The sequence below is a fragment of the Daphnia pulex genome, chromosome 10, assembly GCF_021134715.1.
Source record: "Daphnia pulex isolate KAP4 chromosome 10, ASM2113471v1".
NCBI lineage: Eukaryota > Metazoa > Arthropoda > Branchiopoda > Diplostraca > Daphniidae > Daphnia > Daphnia pulex.
Window position 1 is genome coordinate 672,206 of NC_060026.1, and position 26,724 is coordinate 698,929.

At 40.1% G+C, this 26,724-nt stretch overlaps 6 protein-coding genes across 11 annotated transcripts; 4 read left to right on the top strand and 2 right to left on the bottom strand.

The window, feature by feature from the left end:
* Positions 1-2,094: 2,094 nt before the first annotated feature.
* LOC124204574 (complement C1q tumor necrosis factor-related protein 2-like) lies at positions 2,095-3,800 on the bottom strand. Its single transcript, XM_046601647.1, has 4 exons — positions 3,426-3,800; positions 3,197-3,344; positions 2,828-3,083; positions 2,095-2,757 (listed from the first exon to the last, which is right to left on the bottom strand). The coding sequence occupies exons 3-4, from the start codon at positions 2,961-2,963 to the stop codon at positions 2,258-2,260; spliced, it is 636 nt and encodes a 211-aa protein (XP_046457603.1). The 5' UTR covers positions 2,964-3,083; positions 3,197-3,344; positions 3,426-3,800; the 3' UTR covers positions 2,095-2,257.
* Positions 3,801-5,301: 1,501 nt separating this feature from the next.
* Positions 5,302-7,527, bottom strand: LOC124204571 (chymotrypsinogen A-like). The gene is made up of 9 exons (XM_046601641.1): positions 7,419-7,527; positions 7,143-7,283; positions 6,662-7,065; positions 6,484-6,575; positions 6,287-6,410; positions 6,078-6,219; positions 5,838-5,983; positions 5,676-5,754; positions 5,302-5,588 (listed from the first exon to the last, which is right to left on the bottom strand). The coding sequence occupies exons 2-9, from the start codon at positions 7,273-7,275 to the stop codon at positions 5,518-5,520; spliced, it is 1,191 nt and encodes a 396-aa protein (XP_046457597.1). The 5' UTR covers positions 7,276-7,283; positions 7,419-7,527; the 3' UTR covers positions 5,302-5,517.
* Positions 7,528-12,675: 5,148 nt separating this feature from the next.
* Positions 12,676-14,547, top strand: LOC124204573 (chymotrypsin-like elastase family member 2A). Its single transcript, XM_046601646.1, has 8 exons — positions 12,676-12,896; positions 12,965-13,284; positions 13,385-13,479; positions 13,550-13,679; positions 13,761-13,902; positions 13,976-14,127; positions 14,209-14,287; positions 14,356-14,547. Exons 1-8 carry the CDS (start codon positions 12,728-12,730, stop codon positions 14,421-14,423), a joined length of 1,155 nt encoding a protein of 384 aa, XP_046457602.1. The 5' UTR covers positions 12,676-12,727; the 3' UTR covers positions 14,424-14,547.
* Positions 14,548-14,687: 140 nt separating this feature from the next.
* On the top strand, positions 14,688-18,489 carry LOC124204572 (chymotrypsinogen A-like). 3 transcript variants are annotated; one of them, XM_046601642.1, is made up of 12 exons: positions 14,688-14,809; positions 14,998-15,075; positions 15,854-15,991; positions 16,080-16,423; positions 16,568-16,701; positions 16,769-17,100; positions 17,190-17,281; positions 17,360-17,489; positions 17,579-17,720; positions 17,793-17,974; positions 18,059-18,137; positions 18,215-18,489. In XM_046601642.1, exons 5-12 carry the CDS (start codon positions 16,572-16,574, stop codon positions 18,283-18,285), a joined length of 1,158 nt encoding a protein of 385 aa, XP_046457598.1. In that variant the 5' UTR covers positions 14,688-14,809; positions 14,998-15,075; positions 15,854-15,991; positions 16,080-16,423; positions 16,568-16,571; the 3' UTR covers positions 18,286-18,489. The 3 variants fall into 3 exon arrangements, with proteins under 3 accessions (XP_046457598.1, XP_046457600.1, XP_046457601.1); XM_046601644.1 differs by lacking the exon at positions 14,688-14,809 and having other exon boundaries at positions 15,013-15,075; positions 16,080-16,191; positions 16,260-16,423; XM_046601645.1 differs by lacking the exons at positions 14,688-14,809; positions 14,998-15,075; positions 15,854-15,991 and having other exon boundaries at positions 16,086-16,191; positions 16,260-16,423; positions 17,796-17,974.
* Positions 18,490-18,766: 277 nt separating this feature from the next.
* On the top strand, positions 18,767-22,339 carry LOC124204570 (transmembrane protease serine 11D-like). 4 transcript variants are annotated; one of them, XM_046601637.1, is made up of 13 exons: positions 18,808-18,993; positions 19,086-19,160; positions 19,334-20,122; positions 20,199-20,293; positions 20,380-20,661; positions 20,746-20,870; positions 20,944-21,236; positions 21,302-21,390; positions 21,461-21,608; positions 21,696-21,843; positions 21,905-22,035; positions 22,102-22,180; positions 22,245-22,339. In XM_046601637.1, the coding sequence occupies exons 5-13, from the start codon at positions 20,501-20,503 to the stop codon at positions 22,319-22,321; spliced, it is 1,251 nt and encodes a 416-aa protein (XP_046457593.1). In that variant the 5' UTR covers positions 18,808-18,993; positions 19,086-19,160; positions 19,334-20,122; positions 20,199-20,293; positions 20,380-20,500; the 3' UTR covers positions 22,322-22,339. The 4 variants fall into 4 exon arrangements, with proteins under 4 accessions (XP_046457594.1, XP_046457593.1, XP_046457595.1 ...); XM_046601638.1 differs by having other exon boundaries at positions 18,767-19,008; positions 19,334-20,293; XM_046601639.1 differs by lacking the exons at positions 18,808-18,993; positions 19,086-19,160 and having other exon boundaries at positions 19,937-20,113.
* Positions 22,340-24,218: 1,879 nt separating this feature from the next.
* Positions 24,219-26,591, top strand: LOC124204569 (chymotrypsinogen A-like). The gene is made up of 9 exons (XM_046601636.1): positions 24,219-24,440; positions 24,615-24,751; positions 24,825-25,294; positions 25,381-25,472; positions 25,547-25,670; positions 25,753-25,894; positions 25,965-26,107; positions 26,183-26,261; positions 26,332-26,591. The coding sequence occupies exons 2-9, from the start codon at positions 24,619-24,621 to the stop codon at positions 26,403-26,405; spliced, it is 1,257 nt and encodes a 418-aa protein (XP_046457592.1). The 5' UTR covers positions 24,219-24,440; positions 24,615-24,618; the 3' UTR covers positions 26,406-26,591.
* Positions 26,592-26,724: the final 133 nt, after the last annotated feature.

Genomic DNA, 26,724 nt, shown 5'->3' on the forward strand with positions numbered 1-26,724 from the left:
CATTTGGACGTACTAAGGCTTAGATTTGAACGATAGGTTGTTGGCTAAGGTTGTGGGAAAAATCTTCACATGACAAGGAGAAGAAATTCTTGGTCGTGGTGCCGTGAATTTTCCTGATTTTACATTCCATGGCTACTCTCAGACTTTGAACGGAATGGGAATATCTTGTTGAGGAAATTTTTTAAATCTCTGCACCATAAAGTGTACGGGTGTTGATTTGGGCGTCATCAAATCCTATTCACGTCTGAAAATTTGTTTTGAATAATTAACAGAAAGCTGAAAAATAATTAAGAAGTACACAGAAGAGGTTAGATTAACCTTACTAGGATCTCTTCCGACGATGGAATAGATTCCGTTGAAAGTGTGGTCCATGATTTGATCAGACGTTTATGTAATTTGGTTTGTTGCGCTTCTTTTCGAGCAGCATAGTCAGATAAAATATTGTTGAATTATTTACATTTTTTCGTCTGGTCTTATTTTGCGAAACAGTCGACGAAACGTTAACGAGTCCACGAGACGATAACACTGATCAGCACAGCTCATGATTCTATTTGTTTCTTAATTCACTATTGCAGATGTGGTGTCCAAGGCCTTTTCGTCCCCGACCCACACAAGGAGTGAAAGAACATTCGCACTACGTCAAACAGAAACAAACGCATCTTTTGCACGGACGCTGGTCCTTCGAGACATAACAGTCACACGTCACAAGGTACGCCCTTCGCTTTGTTTGTTAATTGTTGGCACGGTTGCTGAACTGCAAGGTGCTGGGAAAGTGAAAGTAAGAAGGTGATTGATTGTTTTTCACACCTGCTACACGTGCTGCATCCTTTCACGATAAACCTCAAATAAGGTTTCAAACAATCAGGCTTCTTGATTCAAATATATCTTTTCTTTTTTTTTCGGCACAAAAGTAGTGAAAACTTGATTGACGAAAACTTTTCATTTGGGGCTTACTGTGGTTTTTTTTACAAGCTTCGAAATCAAATCTCGTTTTTTTTTTCGCGTTTTCATCCAATAACGAAGAACGAATTGATTTAGAAATTGTTCAAGTCGGCCCCCATGATAAAGGTATAACTTCAGGAAATTATTCGATAACAAAAATTTCTTTTTGAATGCTACAGTCAAAAATGCCGTAAATTTCAAATTCCAAGTGTTTTTGACTCGTGTGATTCTGTTCCTCTTGTCAAGATTTTGATGTCAGCAAACTTTAAAGTTTAGAGGGTACGCATTTTTGTTCCACCTCTTTTTCTCTGCTGGCATTGCTTTATCTGCTTTTCCCCTCGTCCACTTTTTCACGTGTTTAGCAGCTGATATGCAAATGTCAAAAGGGAACACACCTGTGTCTTACTCTTTGTTGCTGTTTTCAATTCTGCTCTTGTTTTGTGTGTCCAATTTCCCTCCGCTAGCGGCAAAAGACCATCAGTTTGATCGACACCTCTTGATATCTTTTCCACTGGACCGTTATTCGACACGAGTCGTAACAATCGCGTTTGTGAATCATTTAAGAAACGGGCCAATCACAGTTGTAAATTGTTTCTTTTGAAGAAGTAAAATGTTCAACTGAAGAGTGAACATGTCAGAAGTTAGGAAGAGATTTGCTGTCTCGTTCTATTGCAGGGCTATTTAAAGGCATTTCCTATTATTGGATTTAGTCTGAAACAATCACGACAAAAGTTTGGCCAGGAAAGGGCTTTCGCTGATTGAGCCAACATGTTACAAATCAATCAAGTAATTAACAAGTTTTCATTTTCTTACCGTCATTTCCAGTTGTAATGGCAAAGTTAGCTTAGCCTTTGGCATTGCGTCATTCTCATTGTCGATTTACTCCTCCCCGGCGTCTACGTTGCGTCATTTTGTAATCACTTTGCGTAATTACGTTTTTCCCCGACTGGCAGTTTTCACATGATTTAATAACCATCCGCATTGCTCCGCTTCTGTTTCTTTATCCTCTTTGTTTATGTTATACCTGAGCCCCCTTTTGTTTTGCATGCGTATTCACCATTGCGCAATAAGAAACAATCGACACACAGGAGAAGCCCCGAATCGTTCCGTGCTGTATGCGATTAGAAAAGGGCCGAACACAACAATTTGATGAACGGGGAAAAAGTTGTATTGAAATCATTCAAGCGCGCGTATACATTGAGATCATTGCATAGTGTGACCGAAATTTTACAGTTGATTTTAACCTACGCGAATAAGTCTTAAAGGTAATTATTAAGAATTGATGTGTGTGGTGGATGACGACGACGACGACGGGCTACTGGGAGAATTCCTCCTCTAGGAAGACGCCGGTAAAGTGGGTGAAGCGGCGCCCGTACAGCAGGACCTTGTCGGACATTTCCGAGATCTCCACCCAGACCTGGTCGCCTTTGATCAAACTGAGGGTCGAGTCAAGCGAGAAGGTCTCGAATGTCCCACCCGTGTTGGTCGTGTGCGAGTAGCCGGAGCCGATCCAGTTGCCGTTTTTGATCAAACTGATTTGAAAGCGGAAGGAGGCCAGAACGGGAGTTTCGTTGTACAGGCCGGGAGTCAGCGGCGTGTAAGGGAAATATGCCACGCCCGAGACGGAGAAACTGTACTTGCCGGCCCTGGCCGCCACGAATTTGCCCGTCTGCAGGTTCATGGCCCGCCCGACGTTGAGCTGCTCGACGTCGAACGTGATGGGCGTGTTGGTCTCGGTGAACGGATTACTTCTCGACACGTAGAAATAGGTGGGCGAGGATTTGACGTCGGCGAACCCGATCCATTTTTGCATTTCTATTAACAATTAAGCGCATATTATTTGTTGATTGAATTAATTATCAGCGGTTGTTGGTTGTTATTATACCTTTGCCATTGGGGTAGAAATTGCAGTAAACCATTTCCACCGTTCGGGTGCCGATCACCGAATAGAGTCCGCTGAGTTTATGTCCCATCCGCTGGAGGTCGGAGCACGACGACGGCATTTTCCCAATTTCCACCATGGCGCCCGTCCTCTCTTTAATTTAAATCCAATTAAATCCTGATCCAACATTTGATTACTTCATTGTGTATCAGCTTACCGTTTAATCTGATCGATAAATCCTCGACGATGGCCTTGGTTTCTGCAGAAAGAGCGAAAAAGTTGTGTGCGTTAACTATTCGCCAAATGTTTATTGCGTAATCAAAATGGCAATGATGGAAGGCGTGAAAACGTTTGGCGTGCTGTTATACATACCGTGCAACTTCATGTCCATCTCTTCGCTGTGCCATTCCTTTTGCAGCGTAGCGATCAGCGAATTCTGCTGCTGGATTTTCGATTCCAATCCGCTCACTTTCGACTCTAGACGGACGACTTTGGCTTCCAAAACTTCTTTGATTTCCACCTGAGATTGAAGTTTTAAAAACAAAATTAGCGGGAAATTGACTTTTTTTTTTTTTTTAAATGGAAATGGGCGTTTTCTCACGTAATTTTTCGACAGTTGTTGCACTGATTCTTCAAAGGACAGACCGTTGGCCGTCGAGCAAAGCCAAAACAGCCAACACAAACGGACGATGGCGGACAAGTGACGTGCCATTATTTGGCGTGGAAAAGCGCAATCACGAATGGAAAAAAAAATATCCTTTCTGGGATGGCGATCGCCGAACACCCGTGCACACTTTACCTGGACACGTCGATACGAACACTGACGAGCTTTGACGGGAAAGAGGGCGGAAATGTAGGGGATACACAATTCACTTTGGGGCTGACGGATCAAAGTTGTCCCCAGTTTCACGGGGTATGGATGTGCAATCGAGTTGGAAGCGGCTAGAACGTTGGTTGTTGCTAGTCTGACGTCGTGTTCGAGTCTATTCTTCTGTGGCAACAGCCACTTCTTCTTGGCTTTTTTCAGTATTTTTTTCTCCCCCTTTGATGCACCTCCCCCCCCCCCCCCCAGTCCTCCACCACAGTCAATTCATCACCTGGTATCGAAAGTTTTGTTGTAAAACTTTATGACCATATCCCGCTCCCGCGCTGTTCGTTGGATCGATGATTTACGTTGCCGAAAACTTGGACGTCCATGGAGTGACACACGACACGAAAACCTCTCTCTCTCTCGGTATACGACAAACAGTTCTAGGGGGGTGACTGCTGACCTACTATATACTCTAAAACTAAACTGATGGTCAGTTTTAACTTTCATCATTCGAGTTTAAAAAATTCATTTCGAAAATTCACTTTGTTGTTTTATTTTTGATATCAGGATTGGAATCCTGTCGTAATTTGGGTATACTAATCAGTATTTTTCTTTTTTACTTATTATTGGTGTCGTTTATTTTATCGATCGGTTCGCTGTTTATGGGAGAAGGGCCGATTAACGGGCGTAGAATAATGGGTGGGTTGGATTGTTTTGGTTCCCGAATGACGACATTTGACATTTATTTGGGAAGGATTTTCTATAGGAAAGTTATGCAAGTTTCCTTGTTATTTCCGTGATCGGATTATTTTGGGTTGTTGTTACGTGACTCTGGCCGGAGTGATTAAAAATCAATCCAGCGGATGATGTTTACATTTTTGTTTTGTCTGTTTGTTTTGTTGTGTAACAAACGAGTTGATCTCTGTTGCATAAAAGGAAATGTCAGTTGTGCATTAAGAATATCAGAAATTAAATTCTACAAAATTAATCGATTCCCAGTTTAGCGCTGTTGCGAATCCACCGAAAACCCAGCAACGAGCCATTGTAAATGCATTTCCTGGAAGCGGATCATAATATGTTTATAGCTAATGCGTGTTGACTTTTACGACATGTTCTCGAAAGATCCTCGAGTCTCTGGTTAACGACTGAGGAAGGGGGGGGGCGCCTTTGTATACAAGACTCTCGGGTCACGCGCGTGTGTGTGGGCCATCAGTTTACGTTTTTTTTATCGATTTGTTTTATTTTATTTTAAATTGAAAAACGGCCCCTTCTTATTTGCTCTTTGAATATTTTTATGACTTTTTCGCGAGTTATATTCTGCACGGTCTATATACGAGCCAAATGGCGAATCGTTTAACTCAAACTCCCTTTTCAATCGGCCGTTGCCACGAAAGTTCAATCTGATGACGGAAAGAATTTAGTCAACGACTTCTGGTTAATTTCTTCCCGGCTGTTTTCAGAAATTCAAATGGAAATGTAATTATACTTATAATTGTGAAATTGTTAAGTTTCCCTTTGAAGCTCAAATGAGAACATCCCTTGTTAGGAAATTTATTATTTCGGACTATTTTAACATCTCATTCGTGTTGACTGGTGAAGGCGCAAGTCATCAAAGACAATTGTGAAATCAAATCAGAAATCAGTATAGAGAGACAGTAGGTCGGTATTTGCTTGCAAAGACTAATGTTTATTCAGAATTGGTCTAAATATTATGGGGGGCATTAAATAGCATGACTTGCAATAATTAATATTAGTCAGCTCAGTCATTAGGGAATTTTCAACTAAAAATAAGAGTACGGATTGCATAATCAATTGTCGTTTCCTGTTGGTCGTCGTCGTTAAATTCTTGGCGATTTGTTTCTCTGTTTGTTTGTTTGTTTTTTTACTGCATGTACAAATCGATCCAGGCCCTGTATGCCGACACTCTTGTTTTAAGGCCAACAGTTCCGCAATCTGTCAGGGGGGGGAATATATGAAAAAGATTCCGTCAATTTAACGAATTTCATGAAACAGCAAAATTTATTTCTCAAAGAATTATACCTTTGGTGTAGCTGTTGATTCCGATTTGAGTCCAAGTTCCTCGCCCCGTTAAGATAACAACTGGACCGCCGACATCACCCTGTAAGACGATTGAGTTCAGATTTTTTTTTAAAGTGAACCCGATTAATTATTACGAGACGGACTGATGAAGAATTGACTTACGGTGCAACTGTATACTTCGTCAGTGGGACTAACGCAGATGTTTGAATCTGTAACGAATCGCCCAATGTCCGCGTCCGACTTGCACTCGGCGGTGGCCAACATGTCAACCTTGCCTTGTTGAAGAGCGCTGTTTGGTGCTGCCACATCTGAAATGTTGAATTTTGGGAAAGATTCAAGCTCGCATGTTGCATCATTGAATCGAAGAAGAATAACAAGGCCATTTTTTGTTGATGATCTTACCAGACGTTCCCCATCCCAACAGCATGGCATGTTTGTCGGCGTATTGGTCCGAGTCGGCGCTGGCCGGTGGCAAACAAACAGGTGAAACACTCCTGGAAATGATGACGGGCGAGTCCAGTGTCAAGATGGCGATATCGTTGGCCTAATCCAAATTCGCAAATTAAATGAGTCCAATCGAAATTGACCGAAAAAGTTATCTAGAGACTTACGTAGTTGGCAGCATTGTATTGGCTGTGCAGGATGACTTTGTTGATCCTCCTCGTCATTTGGACGCTTGTTGGGCTCGTCTGCCCAATCAAGACGGTCACGCCCGACATGTCCAACAAAGACAATCTTAAAAGACCAAAAAGGAATAATTAGTTTGACTGATGTGCAACGAAACTGAAAGAATTTGAAATTCGATTACTGTTCAAGACACTGGGCCGCCAATAGAACTTTAGAGTCGCTAACCAAAGTACCGGAACAAAAGTAGGCACCCACGCTATTTTTTAGGTTGACCTAATATCAAATGATTATATAATAAAGTCTGTAGAGTGTAATAGATCATGGCGTAACGGAAGGTGAAATTGTTATAATTAACTCACCACGAACGGCCAGATATTCTTTTTGGCATTTTCTCCGTTAGCGATCCTTTCGCTAATGGCGGTGCGGTCGTCGTGGTGGTGATGTCCAGGGAATCTGAGGGGTCCACGGCCGCAAGTCGCATTGGTCACCGGCGCTTGTTTGACGCCATTCTCGTCTACCTCTTCTTCTTCGGCATCCTGTCTGGTGGATGCCGGAAGAGCAGGAGCTGCAGCACGCACATTAGGACTGGGCTGGCTGAAAAAGTAAGGCCAACCGTAGTAAACCATCGGGTGCTGCTGCTGTTGTTTCTGGAACATCATGGCGTAAGGATGGAAAAATGGCTGAGGAGGAGCCAAGGCTGGATTGGCAATTTCTTCGTAGACGTTCTTCTTTTGAATGGGGCCAGCGTACCCCGAGCCCTCAACTGAAATTTAAAATCATTATTATCACATTTAGCGAATATTTGAATTGTTTTTAAAATGGGGAATTCATTTGACTTACAATCGATGATGACGGCGTCATTGGTGCGAGTGACTTTGGGAAGGAAGAAACTGGCGACAGGATTGCAGCAGCTAAGCAAAGTCACCACCGCAAAGAAGAAGATGATTTTTGACAAATCTTTTTGTTGGCCCATCTTTTCTCCTATGATACATATCAGATTAGATTTAATTGTGACAGGATTTTTTAATCAATTTTTTCAACATTAAAATAAAAGTGTAAAAATTTTACGCCCTATAACTAAAGAAATTAACTTAAGAAGCTTGATAGAATAATTACCTTGGTTCTTGCAGATGATTGTGTTGTTTCAGCACCGAAGAAGCTTGTGATTGACTTCTGAGCTGGGCTTCCCTTTTATTGTGCGATTGCGGACGCTCAAGAAGCGCCGCCCTCGTTCATATTTGAGCATAATTGAGCCACCGCCCTTTTGAAATGAATTAAAAGCAACAATAGCGAAGTTGCTGCTTACTTGCGGTGTGACGCAGGACAGGTAGTAGGGTGAGGTCTCTAGTTGGTCCGTTTGGGCAGCGGTTGTTCAACTCTCAGTACGCGTTCCCGATGTTCGGTTGCGATTATTCGCTCTCGACCTTCGGCCACCGTCCAACTTGTAAATCAAGTTGCTTTTCCTTCTATTATACACTCTTATAATTCGAAGGTGATTGAGGTCTCGCTCTCTGGCTGATTGTAAACTTGTTTTTGCTCTAAATGCATTTCTTCTTGTTGGAGAACGCGGACTATAGCTCGGCAGCATTTTTCCTCTACAATACGATCTCTTGTCAGTTTTTCATCCCGGTGATGTCCTTTACTAATTTATTAACCGCACACTTTTTGCCTGTGCTATTTTTAATTTTTTAATGGGTCTTTGTTGTGTGTGGTGTGAATAGATTTCAAGAGAACAAATTCAGTTTTCAGTGTTTTGCTGATATTATGATGTTGTTATGGCTTATCTCAGTTGAGCATATTTTAAAATCCATCGCGATCAAATTCGTTTGAATTGCACAAATCGTAATTGAACTCATCAAAAAGACATTCGCAATTTAAATATTAAAATTAGCTAAACATTTAAATAGATTTTTTAAAATGAAGAATTCAAGCTAAATAATTATTTTAATTTGAGCATTTGAGCCAAATTTAACCAAACAATGGATAAAATTGCCAATATGCCAAAATTGACTTCTTTTTTATTCCTGATATTATTATCATATTTATTACATATCATCATAAACAAGAGAATGTCTCTTTTTATTTCACTCATCAAAAGATCTGGTTGAATTCGGAGATGAATCGACAGTGACATTATCGTATGTATTTCTCAATTTTTTTTTTTTTTTTTATAGTTAAATTGATAACAGTGTATTTGACTTGTGACTAACTGATAACTGACCGATTGTTGTGACTATAAACCGAGCTGTTGACTGGACGAACCAGGAAATGTGAATGATTCTTTCGAGTTCGCGTTCAAGGTATAAACCATTCCTGTTCACTTGTTCAGGTTTGAATTTATCGGGCAATCTCGTATTCCAACTCGCAATTCTCCTCCTTGCAGCAACTCGGGTGTTCTCAATTGTTGACGGTGCTCAACTGTCAAATATGGCAACGTGAACTCGGCAGTGGCATTGAAAGGACAGCGTCAACTAGCCACCGCTATTAACTATACAACAAACAAGTTTGCAATCGGACTGATGTTGCCAAAAGAGAATTCATTCCCAGTCAGAAATCAATTGTCAAAAAGAGTTTTTCATATGTAGAATATCATTATCGCCAGTTATGGGGGGACAGCGCAGGACAATGATGCGAGTGCAATAACATTTGAAGGTTGGCGAGTACCCAAGTGCATAGTAACCAGTAATTTCGCTTGGGCGATCTCACTGGAGCAGTGCCAAGTCTGATTAAAAGAGCGACAACATTAAGTATAGACAGCAATATGCAAATATCCACCATTGAGTTTGTGCATCCCAATTAAGGGGTTGGTTGTTTTGATTCTTTGGCGACATCACGTAGTACTGTTGTCGGAGGAGGAGGGGAGGGGTACCAAGAACGGAGAACGACACTGAATAAACCTACAATAAGGAAACGAGAACTTTTCCGAAGCTCTCCTATAGTTCTGGAGCAAAAAATTGGCTGTCTGGCTTACATGTACTTTTCTTCGGCCAATATTAAACTGGTTTTCATTTGACATTTTTCTTTTTTTCTTCCTGTTTTCTGTTTGGCGGTTGATTAAGCGCGTTTGTTGTAATAATAAGCAATGGCTTTTTCATTATTTGTCCTTTTCACCAGAGCCCATATTAAATTTGAAGTTAATAATTTTAAGCGTTAACGGATGCCGTAAGATCGAATGAGAAAGTTATTGCGGAAAATTTTTTGGGAGCTTTCGCCCTAACAAATTATAGTAGCTAGTCTACTAATTATGTAGAACGGGCATGAAAACAGGTCCAGCATTATACGTTTTAAAAAATTGCGTAGTTAATTTTCAGGCCGAGTCAGTTTTATTCTTATTCAATTGGAAACTCACAAAATCAAATGATATAATGATTTTTGTTTTTAAGCAGATGCTGAGAGGTTGTTTAGCAAGTTGATTGAATAAAAAGTCCACTTTCGAAGCGAGAACGTCTACGGAAAAATCGCTCTACAAATTGATGGTATTATTTTTGCGGATATCCCAATCGCATTGCTCCTGCAGGTGTCTCGTTGAATAACTCTGGTGAGAAGCTACCCATACAAGAATAGATGCAAAACGTGTGCCGACCAATCTAATTCCCTGGACACCTTAATCGAACATTGATCATAGGGTCCTTGGCGGAATTAAGCAAAGCCATCAGGAAGGACTGGCCGTTCTTGGATAATTAAATTATTCAAATAAACTTAAAAGGCTCATCAAATGGCATGACATAGTCAAAATGATCGATGACTGATGGATCGTACGATTTATTTATTTTATTTTGCATTAAGATGGAAAACCAGCTTGTGACAGCAAGAGAGCGAGGTCCTCATCGATCATCCAGATGAAGAGTAGAAAAGACCAGCTTGATTTGCATTGCGAATAGGATTAATTTCATTTCATCTTTTTGACTTATTGCATTTCAAAGGACATTATGGGGCCCAATTTATCGCAGTTTTATTCAGATGCTGTGCAGGGCGGATCTTCGTGAGCGTCATCAAATCCGCAATAAAAAAGGAGGCCCTGATGCAGAAAGTGAATCAGAAATCATGTTGAAGTTGAAACAACACAACCTTCCAAGAACCAAGGTTATTCATATTATTAAATATCACTTTATTGATTTAGCGTGTTTAAATGTAAATTCACTTGTTCGAATTGAATGTTTCCTAATAATGCATTAGTTGAAACTCGACAGTTGACACCTGTGGTCATATCGCAGTGGACGTGATTGGGCTCGTCCACAATTTCATGAAGCTGAATGCCACGATTGATCCAGTGCATTTTCAGGGATGGGTCTCTGCTAGTCGGGACTCTCTGGCTGTTTCTTTCTTCAGGGCAAGTTCCAATCGCTTAATTTTTTCTCAAAAGGGAGGTCTATCTGAAAATCTTTCATTTCAAGTTGAACCACAATGTTACTCAGAACTTTTATAGGACTTCAAACTCAGGACTGTCTGGACGAGTGGATTCTATTTTTTGAGACAAGAAAGGGAATAGACACAGCAACTTCCACTGGGTAATATTTAAGGAAACAATTTCAGAATCCTCCACATTTTTATCATGGATGCCAGTGTAAAGATTTGACTCATCTGGAAGGTGTGATTTTTATGTTCCAACAAAACAAACCCATATCAGACACTATATCTGATTTAATTTCATAAATATCTGATAATCATCTGTTTGCATTTTCTTTTCTATTTTTACTGCAGGATCACATCTAGTCTACACCATGATGCATTTCATCTGAGCTGCAACTGCCAAGCAATGATGAGAACGTACGTATGTAAGTAGACCTATCCTAGGCTTTATTACTCGTCGTGTTTCAGTTCATTTTTCCAGATAATAACTGTTAACCTTAGTTATGGCTGAATGTGAAAAGGGTTTTCCTGCTGATTAGGGATTCATTGCGTGTTATAGGAAATCGCTCGTTTCTCCGAAATCAGAAATTTCGTAGCGCATAATCAATTTCCTAACGTGAAAACAGTTCCCATACAAGTAATTTTTCGTTTGGGCGATTTCAAGCTGGAACAGTGCCAACTCTGATATTCAAAAAGAGCGACAACATTGACTTATTGCTATTTAAATATGCAGACAACCAACACTGCTACCGAGTTTGTGCATGTGCCAATTTGGGGTTGTTATTTTGATTCTTTGGTGTATGCAAAGAGCAGTGCTGAATGAACCCACAAGGAAACGGTAAACTTTGCGAAGACTTTCTAGTTTCTCGAGCAGAGTGGCTGTCTGGTTTACACACGTCTTTGGCCAATGAACTAGTTTTCAATTGACACTTTTTATTGTTCTTTTTGTTTTATGTTCGGTGCTGGTCGATTAGTAAACACTATAATCAGCCGAAAACTATAGAATTTCATAATGAATATGCGAGTCGAGTGAACTAGATTTTCAGGTTGAATCATTTTCTTACTGCACATGTGAATGCATCCGTATAGAACTCATTCAGACACTGCACGTGGCCAGCCGGTGGCACGCTAGCCGGTGTAGTTTTGGAAGTAACTAGTACACCACATATGGGCAAGTCCGATGAAATGATAGTGATTGTATTTGCTGTGAAGACAAATTTTTTTTTCCTCATTCTCCTTGTCATCTGGACATTTGTTGGGCTCGACACACCCACCGTTTCAACCCAAGACACAATCCTTATCAAATGCATGTAAAATTCTGTAGTAGTAAGCTATACGTACTTTTTTTTATAGGAGAAAAGCTCCCAAAGAATTTTCCGCAATCACTTTCTCATTAAATCTTACGACATCCGATAACGCTTAAAATTACTACTTTCAAATTTTGCTATGGCGGAGTATACCTTCCATTTCATACAACTCTGAATCAACATTGGCAAGAGCGAAGTGGAGATGACAGCCGACTCGTTCGCTGATTTAATTTCACAATTTATTCTCTTGGCAATGCGATGATTGATGACTTGTTCGCCATTCCCTAGATGCACTAATAAGACCATAAACAGCAAGATAGCGAAATCTTAATCCACCCTCATATTTGGTGTGTGGAAGGCCAACTACTTGATTTACATTTCACTCACGCTGATGGTCGAGAGTGAAAATCGCAATGGAAAATCACAACAAAAGTATCGGTGTTTGACCCTCGATAACGGTGCTCTAGGAAAACTGTCTAGAGAACACAGCACAGTCTCAATTCAACGTAGTTAATGCAAATATTTATTAAGAGGGCGGTACTTCTTCAGCGTCCATAATTCCATAATAAAAAGAAGAGCCCTGCTGCAAAGTCAATCAGACATCTCGTTGTGGCTGAAACAACACAGTTTACCTTGTGCAGGAATTGGTAAATGACACTTGAAGTCTGTTTAGTTATTTATAACATGTAAATCGAATTTTAAATCATCCAGGTATACTTGGATTTCATTTATTTTCCTGTTTTATTCCAATTCAAATGCTCAAATTGAATGTTTCCTATCCTAATAACACAATCTGAGCTTAGGAGAATGATGGGCGACCGAAAAGATTTTCCAATCATCTTCACCTTTGCGGTGGCGACTCTGCTGAGCTGCTGCCAGGCCTCTAGTTCCTTTCTACCCCGCGTCACTCGGACAAGTGATGCCGTCATCATCGACTGTATTATACAGATATTGTCCTATTATAATTTGAGTACTGGCTGATTTGATGAATTTGTTTGAATTTAGTTCCTGACGCCCAAATGGCTTATTATCCTGGACCCGTTCCGATGCCCACATTCAATCCTTATGCAACGATGCACCGGCAACTACCCATGTTTTACAACGGATGGCCCACTTTTAACGGACTTCCTGATCCCAATATGAAGCAGGGAGTACCACCAACTACCACAACAACAACAACAATGCCAGCACCAGCGACAGCACCAGGGATCCAGTGCGGCCGTGGACCGACCAGATTCCCCGTACATCACCACCACCGGTCGTTGATTAGCGAAAGAAAGCGTCACGAAACCAACGAAGCCAAAAAGAATTCCTGGCCGTTCATGGCAAGTTGATTCATTATTTTGTTTTGTTTTATTTTGTTTGTTTTTTTAAACTGTAATCACGATTAGTAATGGTCCTTAATGACTGCATTTCTTTTCACAGGTACACCTGTCACCTATTATGTTGATTGGCGAACCATGTAGCGGAGTTTTAATTAGTGACACCAAAGTTTTGCTGGCGGCCCAGTGCCTGGAACGGTAAAAAGAAAACAAATATTTATTATTTCTTACAAATATCTACGTATAGTAATTCTCTTTTCGCTCAAAGCATGCCTTCGATATTCCCGATGATCTTGACTGTTTTGACTGGGGTGCATTCGATTTATCCATCGGACGCCCAAATGACGAGAAGAGTCGCTCGAGCTGTTCTCCACGGCAAATACAATGCTGGCAACTACGTAAGTGGCTGCTGTCACAACAGAACGGGAATATTTGTTTGTTTTTTTGTTTCCGCTTGACTCCCGTTTGATTTTGATCAGGCCAATGATATCGCTATCGTAACACTGGACGCGCCCGTGATATTTTCCAAGACTGTTGGACCGGTTTGTTTGCCACCGGCCAGTACCGACCCCGACCAATACTCCGACCTGGATGCTGTTGCTTTGGGATGGGGGACAGCTGGTAACGAAAGATCACCGTCAACTCCTTTTTAAATGGTACACATTGTTTTTTTTGTTTTTTAATTCAATTCCAGAACTAGGTTACCCAAGCGCCACCCTTCAACAAGCCACGGTTGGCATGCTGCCCAAATATTTGTGCAGAGAGGAGGATTACTTTGGAAAATATATTTCAGAGCTGAATATCTGCGTTAATAAATCCAATGATGAAGAAAACCCTCAATGTGTAGTAAGAAAATGATTGTCAACCAAACAAAGTTCACTTTTAAAGATGCTAAAATACGAAAATAAAAATGGGACTTCATTATAGTGTGACCTCGGCGGCCCAGTAGTCGTCCAAACGTCGCCAGGGATTTGGACCGTAATTGGAATCAACAGCTTCGCCAAGGGTAATTGTTTCAAGGCAAGGCATTCGGTTGGAATGAAATAACTAGTGGTTTTGTATTTGCTTACATAGATTGCGGCGTTGGTGGCCTCAAAACCAGAGTGTCGGCGTTCAGGACATGGATTGACCAAAACATTTGAATTAAAAAATGAACCACAAGGATATGACAACGATACGATTACGAAATTCTAACTCTAACTTGTGTTTTTATGTATTTTTATTCAGTTTCGGCTGACCAATATTAATTTACTTCATGCCATGTTATTTAATGCACGAGTGTACGCCATTGATTAACTTTTTAACAAGCAACCAGTGCATTTCCGGGATGGGTCTGCTAGACGGGCCTCCCTGTACGTTCTGCGGGGCAAATTTTCTCGAGCGCGTCCAATTGGACATCTTTTAGGTCAAGTTGAACCAGGAAATTACCCAGCCAGAACTTGCTTGGTTGCTTCAAACTCAAGACTATTAGGACGAGTGAATTCTATATTGAGACAAGAGAGGGAATAGTAACAGCAATTTGCACCAGGTAAGGAAACAATTGATTCCACCACATTTTTATCATGTATACTACCAGTGTAAAGATATCTCATATGACTCATCTGAAAGTTGTGATTTTTGTGTTTCAACACAGAAAGCCGTATCAGACACTATATCTGATTTAATTTCATAAATATGTGGTAATAATATCCTGTTTGCATCTTTTCTGTTTTTAAGTGCAGGGTCACATCTAGCCCACACCGTGCGATTCAGCTGAGCTGCAACTGCCAAGCAATGATGATGAGAACGCACAATGTAAGTACACGTCGTGTTTCAGTTCATTTTTCCAGATTTTTAACCTAAAGTCACGGCTGAGAATCAATAGGTTTTTCCTGGTTAGGGATCGTATCGCTTTAAAGGAAATCGCTCGTTTTGAAACGTTTATTATTCAAGAGAGATATGACGCATTTTTGTACAGTATTTTTGCTTCTGCCACAACCGCACGTGGAACAAACAGAAATTTGTTTATATATTAAATTGGAAATTTCTTAGGTTTAGGATCGATTTCCCAACGTGAAAACGGGAATACTGTGAATTGTTTGTTTACGGTTTGATTGAAATTGTTTAACAATTTTGGGTGGTACTATTCTTTGGCGACATCACATACAAAAAAAAAAAAATGTCCTGGAAGGTCGATGGGTTGTTCTAACAAGTCAAGAGAATTGCAATAGGGAAGTTAGATCAACCTGCAAGGAAGCTGGAACCTTTCCAAAGTTTTTCTAGTTTGTCTGGCTGTCCTGCGCACTTCGTCTGGCTTCTGCCACGTGCCAATTAACTGGTTTTCATTTGACACTTTTTTTGTGTGTTTTATCTTGAATCAATTCGACTGCAAGCGTGTATGTTATAGTTAGAGCGATGGTCGTTTATCTTTCCTTTAAAATTGCATGTCAAATTTTAAGAAGGTAAAGCATCATCACCAATAAGCTAATCAAGTTGCTGCTCAGAATTAGTAAATCGATTGCGACCCTAATCAAGACTAATCAAGTGAACCTTGAACTTGAGCGAAAATAATTGATTATTCTAATTCATCCAGTGCAAGATTCTACACGTGTCATAACGGAAAACCGATCACCTGAATACGAACAAAAGTTTCAACAGGTCCAGCACACAGTTAGAGAAAATTAAAATGAGTTGATTTATATTGCGTGTTCACTTAATTCCAGTCATCCAGGTAAAAATGGTCTTCTTGCCAATCAAGCTTGATGTGCAGCAAGAGAGCTAGTAATCAAATGAATCTCCTAAAATACTTGATTATATAGAAGGCCATCAGCTTGATTTGCATTCCGCTCACGGTGAAGGTCGATAGCAGAGAACCGATGACTTGTTGACGATCCTATAGAAGGACCGACTAGAAAACTCATCGCCTTAAATGTTCGCAAGAAATGAGAAAATTTCCAAATATACTTTATTTCACCCTCTTCACTTTAATAAAAAAAAAGGGCGTTGGCACAGTAAATTCATCGCAGTTTATGCAGATGTGGATAAGCAGGGCGGATCTTCATTAGCGTCCTCGAATCCGCAATAAAAAGGAAGCCTTGCTGGAGAGGTAATCAGACGTCTCGTCGAAGCTGAAACAACACAACCAGCATCTGCAAGAATCGAGGTATTATTAAAACTTGATATCACTTTATTTATTTAACGTATATAAATTGAATTCTAGTCATCCGAAATACTTGGATTTGTTCTGCTGTTATATTCAAATTCATATGCTCGAATTGAATGTTTATTAATAACACAATCTGATTAGGAGAATGATGGGCGACCGAAAAGATTTTCCAATCATCTTCACCTTTGCGGTGGCGACTCTGCTGAGCTGCTGCCAGGCCTCTAGTTCCTCCCTACCCCGTGTCACTCGGACAAGTGATGCCGTCATTATCGACTGTATTACAGAATATTGCCCTATTATAATTTGAAAACTGGCTGATTTGATAAATTTGTTTAAATTCAGTTCCTGACGTCCAAATGGTTTATCCTGGACCCGTTCCGCTGCCCACATTCAATCCTTATTCGACGATTTACCAGCAACAACCAATGTTTTACAACGGATGGCCCACTTTAAACGGACTCCCTAGTCTTACTGCTGGTTACAGTATGCGTCAGGGAGTACAACCAACTACCACGACAACAACAACAACGCCAGCACCAGCACCAGCACCAGCACCAGCGATCAAATGCGGTCGTGGACCGACCAGATTTCCCGAACATCATCCGCACCGGTCATTGATTAACGAAAGGAATCGTGACGAAACCAACGCCAAAAAGAATTCCTGGCCTTTCATGGCAAGTTGATTTTGGTTTGACTTAAATCGCAATTAGTAAACCTAGTTTATCATCCATAATGACTACAAATTGTAATAAATCAATTACAGGTGTTCGTGTTACCTCTCATTTTTGGCGTGCCATGTAGCGGAGTTTTGATTAGTGACACCAAAGTTTTGCTGGCGGCTCAGTGTCTGGAACGGTAAGAAAACAAAATAATACGTATATCCATGTTACATTGATTTAAAACAGTATATTCTTCTTTCCCACCCGTGTACAGAATGCCTCTTATTTACTGGTCTACCATAGTTGTTTTAACTGGAGTCCATTCGGTTTCTCCAACCGACGCCCAAATGTCGAGAAGAGTCACTCGAGCTGTAATTCACGCCAGATACAATGCTGGCAACTATGTAAGTTCGCCATATAACAAAATAGAAATCTTATATTTTTTTTTTTTTTTTTTTTGCTATTGATTGACTTTTTACTCGATTTTGATTAGGCCAATGATATCGCAATCCTGACACTGGACATGCCCGTGATTTTTTCCAAGACTGTTGTGCCGGTTTGTTTGCCGCCGGCCAGTACCGACCCTGACCAATACGCCGACCAACATGCTGTTACTTTGGGATGGGGAACAACTGGTAACGAAAGATCACCGTCAACTCCTTTTTAAATAGTACACATTGTTTTTTTGTTTTTTAATTCAATTCCAGAACTAGGTTACCCAAGCGCCACCCTTGGGGGAATGATCCGAGAAGGAAGTAGCGTGACCGCCCTTCAACAAGCCACGGTTCACATGCTGTCCAACTCATTGTGCAGGGAAGAAGATTACTTTGGAAAATACATTTCGGACTTGAATATCTGCGTCAAATCTGAAGAACAACAACCATGCGTAGTAAGAAAACGATTTCTCTCAAGTCTCAACCATCATCGAGTTTTTCACTTTTCAAGATGCTCATTAAAATTGTGACTTTAATAGAGTGACGTCGGCAGTCCATTAGTCGTCCAATCGTCGCCAGGGACTTGGACCGTAATTGGAATCCACAGCTACGGGCAGGGTAAGCGACTAAATATTTAAGACATTTAGTTAAAGTGATATAATTAGTGGTTTTTTTAAATTGTAACATCTTTATAGGTTGCGGCGTTAGTGGCCTCAAAACCAGAGTGTCGGCGTTCAGAACATGGATTGACCAATACATCAATTAAAAAATGAACCACAAGGATATCACGACGACGACCAACATGAAACGTCACGATTATGAAATTCGAACTCTTGAATTTTAGTTCTTATGTTTTTTTTATTCAGGGTCAACTGACAAATATTAGTTACTTCAAGCCATGCGTTATTTAATGTACCAATGCGTACCGCTTGAAAAAAATTTTGAATAAATATTAGCCCAAGCAAGCAAATAGCAACTGGCTCATCTCAATTAAATTTCTGAATTCTCTTGGGAAATGCCTCAAGTGCCTTAGTCAAGGCCACGTAGTTTGGCCCATTTTCGTAAAGGCCATCATCTACAAAACAATCAAAATGAAATTATTTTTTTAAATGAAACGTCTCTTGTCTTCTTGTGTCCAAACATGGGCAATATTGAATACATTTCTTAATTTGACAACGTTTTGAATCAGCCGCTCTTTAGAGCAGGAGGTAGAGTAAGGAAATGAAATCCATGATGGCCGACACTTTGAATCCCTACATTCTTTTGTTTTAGAGGCTTTGTTTGTTTTTGCTTCAGTTTTCTCGTGACGCCAATCATTTGTATTAGTGTGTAGCTTAATTATTGACACCTGTGACCATATCGCAGTAGACATAATTCGGCTCGTTCACAATTATTCCCTGCAGCTGAATGTCACGATATCCAGTGCATTTTCTGGTCTCTGCTTGTCGGGACTCTCTGTTTCGTTTCCAATCGCGTAATGTTTTCTCGAGTAGGATGTCCATCTGGAAATCTTTCATTTCAAGTTGAACCATTATATTACTCATAACTTTTATGCTTCAAACTCAGGACTGTCAGGAGTTGAGACTGTAAGGATGTCATCACAGAGACGAGAGAGGGAATAGAAACATCAACTTCCATCAGGTAAGGAAATTGTTGAATCCACCACATTTTTATCATGTATACCAGCGTAAAGAAATCTAATTCAAATCAACTTGGGCTTGTGATTTTTATGTTCCAACAAAACAAACGGTATCAGACACTATATCTGATTTAGTTTCATAAATATCTGGTAATCATTATCTTTTCTATTTTAGTGCAGGATCACATCTAGTCTACGCCGTGCATTTCAGCTGAGTTACAACTGCCAAGCAATGATGAGAACGTACGTACGCAACGTGTTTCAGTTCATTTTCCAGATATAATTTTTAATCTTACTTATAAAAAAGAATGAGAATGGTTTTCCTGGTTAGGTATTCATTTTACGTGTTAATATAGGATATCACTCGTTTCTGCACGTTTGTTGATGTGGGATAACGCAGTAACGTATTGATAGTTCAATATTTAGGCTTCTGCCCTGAACCACACGAAGAACAAACACAAACTTATTTTATTTGTCACCAATCTTTATTCTAGCAGTTAACTATAGGATTTCTTTCATTAAATAATTTCCTAATCTTTTTTTTAGCATTAGCTATTGCATAAGTATTATCGGGGAAGTATTTGAAATAGCTCGTTAACAGTTGGTGACAACCGTATAAAATTGTTGTGTTAAATGTTGTTGCATTAGATTGGAAATTTCTTAGCTCTCATGATCGATTTCCTAAACGTGAAAACAGTTTTCTCCATGCGAAAACTGTGAACTTTTCAGACATTTCCGTCTTGGTAGGAAACTTGTTTCTCTCTTATTTTCAAGGATCGTTCAATCATATACTGCTGACCACCAAATGGAATGGTGATGGAGCGCTAAACCGAAATGCCGTACCCTCAACCTAGAAGTGTTTGAAAACGAATGCATTAGCATCCTAACTGTGCAAAGCGAGGATGTTGGATGCGGTTGGATGAAGAGTCATCAACTGGCAGCCAGCCAACAAGCAGTCCGTATTGTATTCAAATCTCACACCATAACTAAACAGACTTGGAGTTCAATGGACTCTTTTTATTTTCTCCAATTCTTTTTAGCAACGTCTGATCATGTCAACATTCTCACGTACATACAATCTAACCTATCCAATTGTTGTGTACTGAGCAAGTACGTTTTTCTCATTCTCCTTTAGGTAACAAAAACAACGTGATGAATTGTTGTCCTATTTCAGACTGAAAAACCAAATTTATTTGCATCTGTTTTTTGTTTCCATCAAAGGCCAAGGTCTACTTGGTATATCACGGACATAGGACACTGACTTTCGTGCCGAGTGTTAGGCATAATATCAAGGAAAACCTGGCGAGATGCATCCAATCGCTCACGCTCAATTGCAAAGGAAATGTTTTTTTCATCATCTGCGAGGTTCGTCACATCGGTCACTGTCGTCGTCGACCGCTTCATCCAACAGATAAAAGAAGCGCCAGACTCTAGGAAACTAACTCAGACGTTTGGTTTGAGTTGCACTGTTAGGACGGTACAGCTCAAGACGATTCTAAATTGGTAACTTCAATTTATTTAAACTTAAAAAATGGTTTCGCGAAAAATTTTGACTCGAGTTACTAATTTCCTTTTTTGATTTGACAGGTGCGAGATGATGGCGAACTCTTTGACAATCTTTTCTTTCGTTAGTGTCATCAGTCTGCTCTTGTTGTCCTGTTCCAGTCAGGCCACTAACCTAAACAACACCAGTGACTCTACAACGATCCAAGGTGAGTAGAAACGAGATATGTAATTGTTTTTTTATGTTATAATTAACGTTGCGTGTTTTGTTATGTCTTACAGGTGATGACGTGTCTGGCTCCCGCAGCGCCAGACAGTACATGATGCCTGGCCTGTTGATGAATTACCGACAGCATGCGCCATCGAACATTTTTGATCGATGGATTTATGCCCCATCCAACTTTGAACTGCCGACGGTCGCCGAATCTCCCAACGTTGAATACGACGGCAGGAATCTGTTGGGTAAAGCCAAGTTTCAGATTGCCTGCGGCGGCGGACCTGCCGCACTCCCCCAACGGCAGATTGTCGGAATCGTAGGCGGAAGTCAAGCCGCCAAGAATTCGTGGCCTTTTGTCGTAAGTTGTTTTTTCTCATCTGGATTTCCTAAAACCTAATTTCATTGGTAAATGATCGCTGACAGGTGGCATTGATGGCTAATGGACAAGTGCTGTGCGGAGGATCATTGATTAGTCCGACCAAAATCCTCACGGCGGCGCATTGCGTCGAAAGGTGAGAAATAAAATCGAATAAGTTTAATTCATAGTTTGATGTGCGACTTGTTGTTTTGCTTGTTGTGCAGGATGTCTTTGTTTGAGATTTCTCTGTTGACTGTCCGTCTTGGAATGCACACGGTCGGGAACCAAGCGCTCAACACACGAAACGACGCCCAAGTGACAAGAAGGGTCTCTCGCGTGGTCTTTCACAACGATTACAACGATGCAACTAGTGTAAATAATGAGTCACACCACAGCCTTTTTTCGTTTCACTTTAAATGTTCTTGAACCGATCCGTTTCATCGTTACTTTTCCAATTAGGCCAACGATATCGCCATTCTAACGATGGATAAGGCGGTGACTTATTCTTCGGTCATTTCTCCCGTTTGTTTGGGGTCGCCCAGTTCGAATGCCGACCAATTCGCCGATAAGCAAGCGGCCGTCATGGGCTGGGGAAATTTGCAAGAGGGTAAAACAAAAATGAAAACATCGCAATTAATTGCTTCTGATGACGCTTTGTTAATGTTTAGGCGGAAATCCAGCGGATGTCCTTCAGCAAGTGACACTTCAAATCATTACCAACGCCAAATGCAAGGCTTCATTTCCAGATCTTTTGACGACTATGCTCTGCGCTATTGCTCCAGGCAAAGACTCTTGCCAAGTACGTTTGATTCTTATTTCATCGAGTGGCAAGAAAAGACAAATATAATTATGTTTTATCAATTAGGGTGACAGTGGTGGCCCGTTAGTTGTTCAATCGGCCTCGGGAATTTGGACACAAGTTGGAATCGTCAGCTTTGGACGAGGTGATGATTTGAAATCGTGTTAGTCAAGATTATTAATTAACACTTGGATCATTGATGAATGCAGGATGCGCTCAGCCAGATTTCCCCGGCGTTTACACCAGGGTTTCGGCGTTCAGGAGTTGGATTGATAAATTTGCTTAAAGGATGGACCGTCTATATGGAGTCATGGACGACACAAATTCAATCCAAAATTTTTAATTTGCCGTTTTCAATAACAACTAACAAGGAAGTGCCAAGTTATTTATTGTCGAAATCATATTTAAAAAATGCTCCGTGCCTGGTAGTTTCTGACGTAAGAAAAAACAATAAATTAATTCAATATTAATTAATTAAGAATTATTTTTCGAGGTACTCCAATCAATGGCTAATCAACCGGGTCGTGTTTTGTCTTGACAGTATTTAATTTGAATCAGCCGGGGTTTTTTTTTAGACTAGGAGGCAAGGTAAGGAAACGAATCCATGATCCTCCTAAATGTTAAATGGTTTAGTTTTGGGACTTTGCTTGTCATTGCAGCCTCATTCGTCAGTGTGATTTGAGATGATGAGACAGTGCGAACGTCTTTCATTATTAGTGTTTTTTGAGTGAAATTTCACACTTGCACAGTTACATTTGGACTGAAATTTCGAGGAATAACCGCCAAGTGGAAATAACCAAAAGACAAAGTCGAGTCACGATTTTTGTAGCATTGGAGCTGGTTTTTCTTTTTTACTGTCCTTTTTCATCGAAGTGAACTGTCGTATGGCAGCCATCTCATATTACTTTACATATATGTGGTCTGCAATTACCTTGTAGAATGGAATCCAGTTTGACGTGGCCCAAGACGAGTGACTACCACTCACCTGTAAAAGATTTCTATTCGAGAAGGTCGGTTCATTGCAGGTTGATTGAACCGCCCTTACAGTTTCACACGCGCGTACACAATAACAAGTCAAAACCCATTGTCCTTTTTATTCTCACCATTTGCATATTCCAGTCAATGTTAATGTTGTCGCTCTTTTAATCAGACTTGGCAGTGTTCCAGTGATATCGCCCAAACCCTACGAAAATACTCGTTACAGTGCACTTGCTCACCTTCAAATGTTGTTGCACTCGTACGACGTTGTCTCCTGCTGCTTTGCATAACTGACAATTTTCTACGTGACATGTAGAGCATTTCGCTTCTTTTTATTTTTATTTCTGAAGTGGACAATAGGGAGGTAATTCTTTTTTGGCAATCATTATTCGATTGCAAACTTGTTTGTTATAGTTGGCGATGGCTAGTTTTCCAATTTTCTTGTCCATTCAGTGCCAACAAGTTCATGCCATATTTCATGTCGAAGAACAATCGAGAATCGACTACAGGATGCCGCGAAGCATTGCAAAGAGAATAACAAGAGTTGTATGCTGAAAGATACAATCAACTCTTTTACACACGAGCCAATTTAGACTTGCAAATTTTTTTCTAATTTATTCCGTCAGTAACTCGATTTTTTAACCATTCTTTTTTTTTAAATGAACTAAAAAAAAATTTTAATGCTGGAAGGTCATCAACTTAATGCGTTATATAAAGCTAAATAATCAAAATGATTTGTTCTATCAACATCCATCCAGTCGTTTCAACCAGGTCTTAAATATTAATTAAATTTAAGACTTGAAATATTCGCTGATTTCTTAGTCTATTTAAATTAAATTAAATGAGTAGTAATTAAATTAGTTCTACTAGTTCCTCTCTTGACTTCAATGTGTGTTGTACATCAAAGGTAAAATATTTCACGATTTTCATCGTGACGGTTTTATTTAAAAAATGTTAATACTTGTTAAATTAAAATATGTAAAACTAATAAGGAAATGCACTTGGACCGGGAACAAGTTTGTACCGCGAGACCTCAATCAACCTCCGAATAAGCGTATTGAAGGCCAACAGCTTTATTGACAATTCGCTCACGATGAAGGTCAAAAGCACAACAAGTCGCAATCCAACATCAAAAAGAGTACCGAGGGTTGAATAACCGATGCTATATGTAAAGGCAAACCTGATCGCGCCACCTCTCTTGTTGTATTTCACATGAGCGACTTTTCAGTTGTCCTTTTATTTCATTTTATCAATTTCTTATATTTAACAGGGCGGTGGCTCAGTTCAACGCAGTTTCTGCAGATGTGAATAAACAGGGCGGATCTTCATGAGCGTCCGTAATCCCGTAATAAAAAGGAAGCCCTGCTTGAAAGTGACTCAGACATCTTGTCGAAGTTGAAACAACACAACCTTCTGCAAGAATCTAGGTAGTAATACAATTTTATATCAGTTAAAATTTAGTTATTAAGCGTGGAAATTAGATTTCAGTCTTTTATAGACACTTGAATTTTATTTGCTCTGCTGTTTTATTTCATCAAGAAGTCTGACTATTTTATGTACAAAACTAGCTGATTTTTTCCTAATGTAATTATATGTTATAGGAGAATGATGTACGACCAAAGAGATTTTTCAACTATCACCTTGTTTGTGGTGGTGACTCTACTGGGCTGCTGCAATCCTGGCGCTAGTTCCTTCCTTCCCAAAGTCACCCGTACAGACGACGCCGTCATCATCGATTGTATTGCAAATTAATTACCTTTTTACAATTTAATTATTTGCTGTAAATCTAATACATTTCTAAACAAATTCAGTTGAGGGCTCGGAATATGCTGCTCCCATTCAAAGCAAGAACGTCTATGCCAATCCAGCCTTCGCTCCTCCTCAGCCATTTTTCAATCCTTACGCCATGATGTTCCAGCACCCACAGCAGATGATGTACAATGGATGGTCTTTCTTTTACGGACATCCTGGACGTAGTAACCCAGCAGGTGTCCCATCTACCAGGCAGTATGAGGAAGAAGAGGTCAAAGGAAAGCAAACAGTAGGACAGCAAATACAAATTTCAGGAGCGACGACAACAACAGCCAAACCAACGACAACAACAACAAAAGCACCAGCACCCGCACCAGCACCAGCGATTCAGTGCGGCCGTGGACCGAACAGATTCCCCTACCATGATCACGACCATGATCGGACAGCGATTAGCGAAAGGATTTCGCTTTCAAACGACGGGGACGAAACGGCAGTGGTCAAAGCCAAAAAGAATGCCTGGCCGTTCATGGTAAGTTGATTTATTTCTTACTTAAATCGCTGTTTACTATCGATACTCGTTTATGACGTTATTACACTACAATTATTTGATTACAGGTCACCCTGAAAAATAGTAAAGGTGTCTTTTTTTGTGCTGCAACTTTGATTAGTGACACAAGAGTATTGCTGGCGGCTACGTGCTTGGAACAGTAATTTAAGATTTCATTCATGCACTCGCATTTAATTGCACTAAAATCTATGTTTTCTTTTCTGGCATGCATAGGCTGTCTTTGGTTGACATGTCGGGTGTGACTCTGTTGTTTGGAGTGACGGGGCCAAACAAAATCCAAATGACGAGGCGAATCAGCAAACTTTATCTTCACAGCAAATACAATGCTGCCAACTACGTAAGTTAACAACTTAATCAGAACGCAACTTTATTTTTTATTTTTTTAAATATTTGATTCACTCCCATCTGCTTTTTATTAGGCCAATGATATCGCCATCATTATTTTGGACTCGCCAGTGGTTATTTCCAGGAGTGTTGCACCTGCTTGTTTGCCACCGGCAAGTTCCGACCCCGACCAATACGCCGACAAAAAAGCCATTATTTTGGGATGGGGAACGGCAGGTAATAAAGGATCCCCAAAAATTATTATTGGTTAAGATGTAACATGCTTTTTCTTCATGTTCTATTCTAGACATCAATACCCCCAGCGAAAATTTGCTACAGGCCAAAGTTGACTTGGTGGCCAACTCCGAATGCAGGTCGGATTCTGACTTTGGAAGATATGTTTCCGACACGAGTCTCTGTGTTAGTTCTACGGACGTATTCACATGCGCAGTAAGAAAATGATTCCCTCTTCATCGTACAGTTTTCACTTTTCAAGATAATTATTAAAATTAAAATCAATTTTAGGCTGACATTGGCGGCCCAGTGGTCAACCTCCCGGCACCAGGGACTTGGACCGTAATTGGAATCAACAGCTACACTCAGAGTAATTGTTTTAATCTAAGATATTTAGTTACAATCAAATGACGGTTTTTTTTAAAATTGTCTCTCAACAGGTGACTGCAGTGCCACTGGCCTGAAAACCAGAGTGTCGGCGTATAGGGACTGGATCGACCAGTACATGAAGTAAAAATGACCCACAAGGACAACGACGACGATTATCTTGATATGACATGATTATGGAAACTAGATTTTCTTTTTAGTTTTAATCACCAATATTAATTATTTCAAGCCATGCTATTTAAAGCACCAGTTATACCATTTTTAAAAATAAAATTCTGAATAAATATTAGCCCAGCAAGCAAAGCAAAAACCAGATGACTCGATTATTTACTGATTTATTTTTTTATAAAGTTTTTACTAGATAATTAATCGGACTGTACCATTTGAGAGCTACCTCGTAGGGTCCTTGTTCGGCAAGGCCAACATGACACTAAATAATTAAAATT

Excerpts from the sequence above, each read along its gene's own strand:
- LOC124204574 (XM_046601647.1), bottom strand. The coding sequence starts at position 2,963 with ATGGTGGAAATTGGGAAAATGCCGTCGTCGTGCTCCGACCTCCAGCGG. Across the intron at positions 2,758-2,827 it reads TTTCTACCCCAATGGCAAAG|AAATGCAAAAATGGATCGGG; the intron begins GTATAATAACAA and ends AATTGTTAATAG.
- LOC124204571 (XM_046601641.1), bottom strand. The coding sequence starts at position 7,275 with ATGGGCCAACAAAAAGATTTGTCAAAAATCATCTTCTTCTTTGCGGTG. Across the intron at positions 6,220-6,286 it reads AATACAATGCTGCCAACTAC|GCCAACGATATCGCCATCTT; the intron begins GTAAGTCTCTAG and ends AATTTGGATTAG. Across the intron at positions 5,984-6,077 it reads GTTGGGATGGGGAACGTCTG|ATGTGGCAGCACCAAACAGC; the intron begins GTAAGATCATCA and ends TCAACATTTCAG.
- LOC124204573 (XM_046601646.1), top strand. The coding sequence starts at position 12,728 with ATGTTTCCTATCCTAATAACACAATCTGAGCTTAGGAGAATGATGGGC. Across the intron at positions 13,480-13,549 it reads GCGGCCCAGTGCCTGGAACG|CATGCCTTCGATATTCCCGA; the intron begins GTAAAAAGAAAA and ends TTTCGCTCAAAG. Across the intron at positions 14,288-14,355 it reads AATCAACAGCTTCGCCAAGG|ATTGCGGCGTTGGTGGCCTC; the intron begins GTAATTGTTTCA and ends TTGCTTACATAG.
- LOC124204572 (XM_046601642.1), top strand. The coding sequence starts at position 16,572 with ATGATGGGCGACCGAAAAGATTTTCCAATCATCTTCACCTTTGCGGTG. Across the intron at positions 17,490-17,578 it reads GATACAATGCTGGCAACTAT|GCCAATGATATCGCAATCCT; the intron begins GTAAGTTCGCCA and ends GATTTTGATTAG. Across the intron at positions 17,721-17,792 it reads TTTGGGATGGGGAACAACTG|AACTAGGTTACCCAAGCGCC; the intron begins GTAACGAAAGAT and ends ATTCAATTCCAG.
- LOC124204570 (XM_046601638.1), top strand. The coding sequence starts at position 20,501 with ATGTTTTTTTCATCATCTGCGAGGTTCGTCACATCGGTCACTGTCGTC. Across the intron at positions 21,237-21,301 it reads AGAATTCGTGGCCTTTTGTC|GTGGCATTGATGGCTAATGG; the intron begins GTAAGTTGTTTT and ends GATCGCTGACAG. Across the intron at positions 21,391-21,460 it reads GCGGCGCATTGCGTCGAAAG|GATGTCTTTGTTTGAGATTT; the intron begins GTGAGAAATAAA and ends CTTGTTGTGCAG.
- LOC124204569 (XM_046601636.1), top strand. The coding sequence starts at position 24,619 with ATGATGTACGACCAAAGAGATTTTTCAACTATCACCTTGTTTGTGGTG. Across the intron at positions 25,295-25,380 it reads AGAATGCCTGGCCGTTCATG|GTCACCCTGAAAAATAGTAA; the intron begins GTAAGTTGATTT and ends ATTTGATTACAG. Across the intron at positions 25,895-25,964 it reads TTTGGGATGGGGAACGGCAG|ACATCAATACCCCCAGCGAA; the intron begins GTAATAAAGGAT and ends GTTCTATTCTAG.